This window comes from Bombina bombina, chromosome 5 (genome assembly GCF_027579735.1).
Source record: "Bombina bombina isolate aBomBom1 chromosome 5, aBomBom1.pri, whole genome shotgun sequence".
Taxonomy (NCBI): domain Eukaryota; kingdom Metazoa; phylum Chordata; class Amphibia; order Anura; family Bombinatoridae; genus Bombina; species Bombina bombina.
Genome location: NC_069503.1, coordinates 787,354,765 through 787,360,083, shown reverse-complemented (window position 1 = coordinate 787,360,083; position 5,319 = coordinate 787,354,765). Strand labels below are relative to the sequence as shown.

General features: G+C 34.9%; 1 protein-coding gene across 1 annotated transcript in view; it reads right to left on the bottom strand.

Moving 5' to 3' along the window:
• The window catches only part of LOC128660829 (protein disulfide-isomerase TMX3), a 203,601-nt gene extending 200,657 nt beyond the window's left edge, over positions 1-2,944 (bottom strand). Inside the window, exon 1 of the mRNA XM_053714875.1 lies at positions 2,845-2,944. Coding sequence (XP_053570850.1) covers positions 2,845-2,911 — 67 coding nt within the window. The 5' untranslated portion in view covers positions 2,912-2,944. The remainder of the gene's footprint in view (positions 1-2,844) is intronic.
• Positions 2,945-5,319: the final 2,375 nt, after the last annotated feature.

Genomic DNA, 5,319 nt, shown 5'->3' with positions numbered 1-5,319 from the left:
ACAGTATATTATACGACTTTTTACATTTAGATGTTTTCTGTATAAGATAACCCTGTATGGCAATGTTATTACTACTAATTACTTAACATGCAAATGTATTGTTCAGGCTAGATCCCTCTTTTTCTGTATATATCGGTGAGATACCTTTAAATAAAAATATGTCTCAGCAGGCAAAGATCAGCTAATCAGGTAAGAGCTATTTATGCTCTGCCTGAGGTTTAGCTGTCATGTCTATGAGTAAGGCTGCTTTTGCCGAAACACTTAAGACACCTTCCTGCTGAGAAAATCTTTTGATTTTATATGTATACTGTCTTAAAGGGACAGTAAACCTTAAAAATAATGTTATATAATTCTGCACATAGTGCAGAATTATATAACATTATTTAGGTGCTATAGCCATAAAACCCTTTTTTACCTTTTAAAATGTAAAAATGACAGCGCTTTTACAGACCCGCTCTCTGCTCTCTGCTGAGCGGGTCTGTAATATTTAGTCAGCGCATCGGGCCAGCTGTATAGTCACAGCCCAGCGCGATCGCGCCATAAGACTAAGTGCAGCTCGCTCCTGTCTGTAAAAGCGCTGTCATTTTTACATTTTAAAAGGTAAAAAAGGGTTTTATGGCTATAGCACCTAAATAATGTTATATAGTTCTGCACTATGTGCAGAATTATATAACATTATTTTTAAGGTTTACTGTCCCTTTAAATAAAGGATTTACGTTTTAACATAGCACCTGGAGGTTTGCCGGAGTTTTCTTGTACTTTACTATAAAGAACAGAAGTAACTCTGATGCTAAAAGTGTAAACAATGTATAAACTGAAACCTTGCCATACCCATCTTCTCATGATGAGAATATTTAGTAGTAGATTTTTAAAAAGAAAACACTTCTAATTCAGATTTTTTTTTTTTTTTTAAAGCACTTCATGCTCTTTATCTGCCCCCCCCCCCCCCAAACCAATTATGTTACCTATTTTCTGTAACCTTCTTATTCCCTGTGTAGAAAAACAATCCTTCAAAAAGTTAATGTCTCATCTAAAGTCTATATAAAATAATTAAGGGAAGTATAAAATATATTTCTTAAACATATGTATATGCGAAAGAACCAAGTTACAAGAGTCCCAGATTGAAAGGAAAACGCTGAGTGTCACGGCAAAAGAAAGCAAGTAGCGATATTAAGCACAGTGAGATTGTTTTGTGAGTAACTTCAGAACAAGTGTACATGACGACTAAAGTACTAAGGTCTGGCTAAAGGAAGGTGCGGTGAAACGAGCACTACCAATGGAGGGAATAAAGGCTTCAGGTAGGATGTACTTACTCCGTTTGGATTAAAGCGGAGTGATCTATGAAGTCGAGTTGCGGAAGGTAACGTTCCCTATAATAAATATAGGTACTGCATGAACTGCATATATCTAAGAGAAGTCTGATACTCACACAGCTGACTGGCTATTGACTGGCGTTTTGTGATCTAACTTGTCTGCCTACTTGCTAACTGGTAATAACTGACACGGTGTGTAGGATATAAAGCATTTATATCTGGAAATCATCTGGAGGAGCTGCAAAATCCTAATAATTCTAAAAGAATGCCAAGAAAAAAAACATTATCTTTATACCAGGAAATAAAGGCCTTCCAAACCTCATGATAAATCTTCCTGGTTGTAAGCTTATTAGCCTGAATTGAGGTTTCAGAGAAACCCCTATGTCTAAGGAATAACCGTTTAATTTCCATGCCATCAAGTTCAGAGATCCGGATGAAAAAACGGACCTTGAGACAGAAGGTCTGAACATAGAGAAAGAGGTCAAGGAGGGCAACTGGACATGAAATGATCAGATCTATCGCTAGAAGACTCAAAAGTTCCACAATCTTATTGAACACATCCTGATGGGAAAATTCCCCTGGATGTAGAGATTGATGACTGAGAAAGTCCACTTCCCAGTTGTTCACTCCTGAAATATAAATAGCTGATATTAGACAGGAATTGATTTCCGCCCATGAAAGAATTTGTGCCACTTCCCTCATGGCTAGGGCCCCACCGCCCTGATGTTTGATTTAAGCAATTGCTGTGACATTGTCTCTTTGGAAATAGGGATGAGACTACCCTTTTAACAGAGCTCAAGCTTGAAGAGCCCTAAAAATAGCACAGAGTTCCAGAACATTAGTATGTGTGCGTATATGTTGTATTATGACAGGTAAATATTCCTTAAACAATGTCCCATCCCTTCTCTGAAGTGTCCCATTTTACGGTTGCCAATATACCAATATTCTGAAATTCAAACTTTTCTGGTCCCAAGTAATTTGGATAATGGGTTTTGTACCTGTAATCCTGCATTGCAAAATGCCTGGGTACAAAATATAGATTTTATAAACCTTTAACAACATTTAAAACAACTGTATTGTAAGCAAAATTTGCATTGTTTTGACATTCCAGGGGCATGCCTCTTAAGGGGACATTAAACTGCTGGACAGATCTAAAACACTCAGCATAGTAGTTTTTCCTTATGTACCTGCAGCTATCTTCTTACACTAAACTCCTTCAAAATGTAGTCTAATAAATCTTCACATAGGCGGCCGCAACCTTCGAGCTTAGGAATTCTCACATCCTGTGACAGAAGTGGTGCGTGTTCACAGATCAGTAACCTTGTTCTATTTTTGACAAGCCATATTGTGCACGTCATTTAAGCATGCACAATACAGAGTGGAAGTTTTACATTTTTGCAATGGCTGCTTTGCTCAATATTATTCCTGAGGGGTTTATATATTCTGTAACTTTTAAACTGGGTTAGAAAAAAAATAAATAAAAATGTCAAGCTTCATGATACAGCAATATCACTGATCTATATATACCTACCACTTCTGTCACCGGGATCAAGAATACATGTGATCCAAGATGGTGGCATGAAGAGTTGGTGCTTCATCAATTGGCACCTATATAAGATAATGGCATTGAAGACAACTGCAGGAAGAGGAGAATAAAACATTAGCATGGTGAGTAGTAATCATGCTACTGTAGATGTACCGTGAAGTTTAATGTCCCTTTAAAAAGCCTTGAGTACTGTTTATCTCATCCCCTTTGCTGCGGCTAATTAGGGATAGATATAAAAGCCCCTGCACTGATGAGGCAATCACTAAATATCATGTTATATGGTTAGATTTCTGGATTCTGTAGGATCCACTACTGCCTCTCTAGAGGATAAAAAGTACAATGAAGTTAAATTACAGGGAAAGCAGGCAGCATAAATAATGAAAGCATATTGCAAGGTTTTTGTACTATGCATTATTCTTCATTTTATGAATATTTTAATTGTGAGTTTAAATTTCCATTTAATACTGAACTCTCCTTTTCCTGTTTCTAGGTCACATTACTGTGAAGAATGCATGTGCACATTACAAGCTGAGATTAAATTCAACCTCATTGTTCAAACGATGAAGATTCAACTTCAAAGCAATAAAAGTGAAATAATAGAAACTATAAAAAACATTCAATTTATTCTACCAACAGAATACAGTCAAAGAGAAACTACAATATATGAAAGAAGAATACTTTCCTACATTTTTTCAGTGGACACATTAACATTTGATTCACAGGTTATCCAAAAACTCTTTCAGCAGATTTTTTCACATCTAAAAAATGAACTGGGCCTGTCGTCCACACTGCTGGTGTTGGCAAGTGAAACATCTGTTTTCTGCCTACACCTTTAAGAGATATTGATTTTATTTTTATCACAATTACCTCAAAGAAATCTGAAAATCACGATGACAAAATGATGCCCAGCAAAAAAAAACTTAAATACTAGACTGAACTGGCATATTTTGAAAAGGGATACTATTGCGGTGCCTTATTTAATAAACATCTCCAAGTAGTATTTAAAAGAATAGAAAGGAGAACATTGAATGCTGTCCAGAGGATCCAGACATATTTACGGACTAAGGAATGACTTAATTTAAGGGTTATTGAATTTTTGAGACACAAATTTAGATGAAGCTGAAGTGACCCAAACAATACAGTACATGAATGCAATATAGATGATTAGATAATAGGTTCACAGGCTGCAATGTCAAATGCATTAAAAAGTATGTAGGTAAAACCAGAGGGCATATTTACAGTATTCAGAATAGTAGACATTTATTTTATTATGCAGTTGATAAGATTAGTTTCCACTGGTGGGGAGGTGATTTTGAGAATGAGATATTGAGGTGATCTATTTAAGTAAGAATACAAGGCCAGATTACAAGTGGAGCGTTATTTAGCGGTCCTGCTTGCGCACTAACTCTGCTAGAAGTAAGCTTTTGTGCACATCGGGTAGTGCTCGTATTAAGTGCTCGTTGAAATTGAAATGTTTTCGCACAAGCACTTACCCAATGTGCACAAAAAGTCGAAGCTAGAATATCCCGCATATTCATGTATCCCCCATAACGCGCCACTCATAATCTGGCCAACAATGGTTTAAAATGTAATGTTAAGTGGAACTATAAACAAAAAAAAACTTTTTTTTAAATATATACATTTTAATTGTTAAAATGCATACACAGTGGTTTCGTTTTAATTACATTTATTAATTTATACTGTTAAATATTCCTTTGCATACAGTGCAATTATGTATATAAAAATGTACAAATACATGTTTTTTTTTTGCTCTTAACTTTCTTAATCAGGTAATTTTGCATATCGCATTCATATATCCTTATTGTGTCACCAAATATTTTTATGGTTTAAGGTTTATCAGTGGTATAGATTATTCTTATAATTATTAATATTTGTATTATCAGTTATTTGTAGAGCTCCAACACATTCTGCATATACAATGTTTAGAGTAATAGGTATTATATAAAGACTTTATGAATGGACTTATCCAGCAGTCGCTTGATTTTGATTGGATAATATCACTTATAGTTGCTCCTGGATTGTAGGAGTTTAGCCCATAGTTGAGTTTGGTATGTAGGATTATGAATGGATGTTTTCACCAAAAATATTAAACTAGTGCTTCACGTCTCTTCGAATTTTACAATTTTCACCTATTTATGTACCATGGTGTATGGAAGTCTTTTCCATATTTTTGCTGGCTCCTAAATTTGAATAAAAATTTGTCAAGCTTTGTATTTAGCATGCAAAAATAGAACTGGTATATCTACTACTTTAGATATTACACAATGTTGAAATTCAAGAAATGCTGTTTATAACTCAAAAACACCAGCTATTATCAGCAGAAAAGTAGCTTAGGGGAAACAGTTACGGAAAAAAGCAAACATTTTAAAACAAAAGGAAATGACATTGACATTGTATAGATTTTTTCATATTTTATTTAAATACAAAAATAACTCTCTT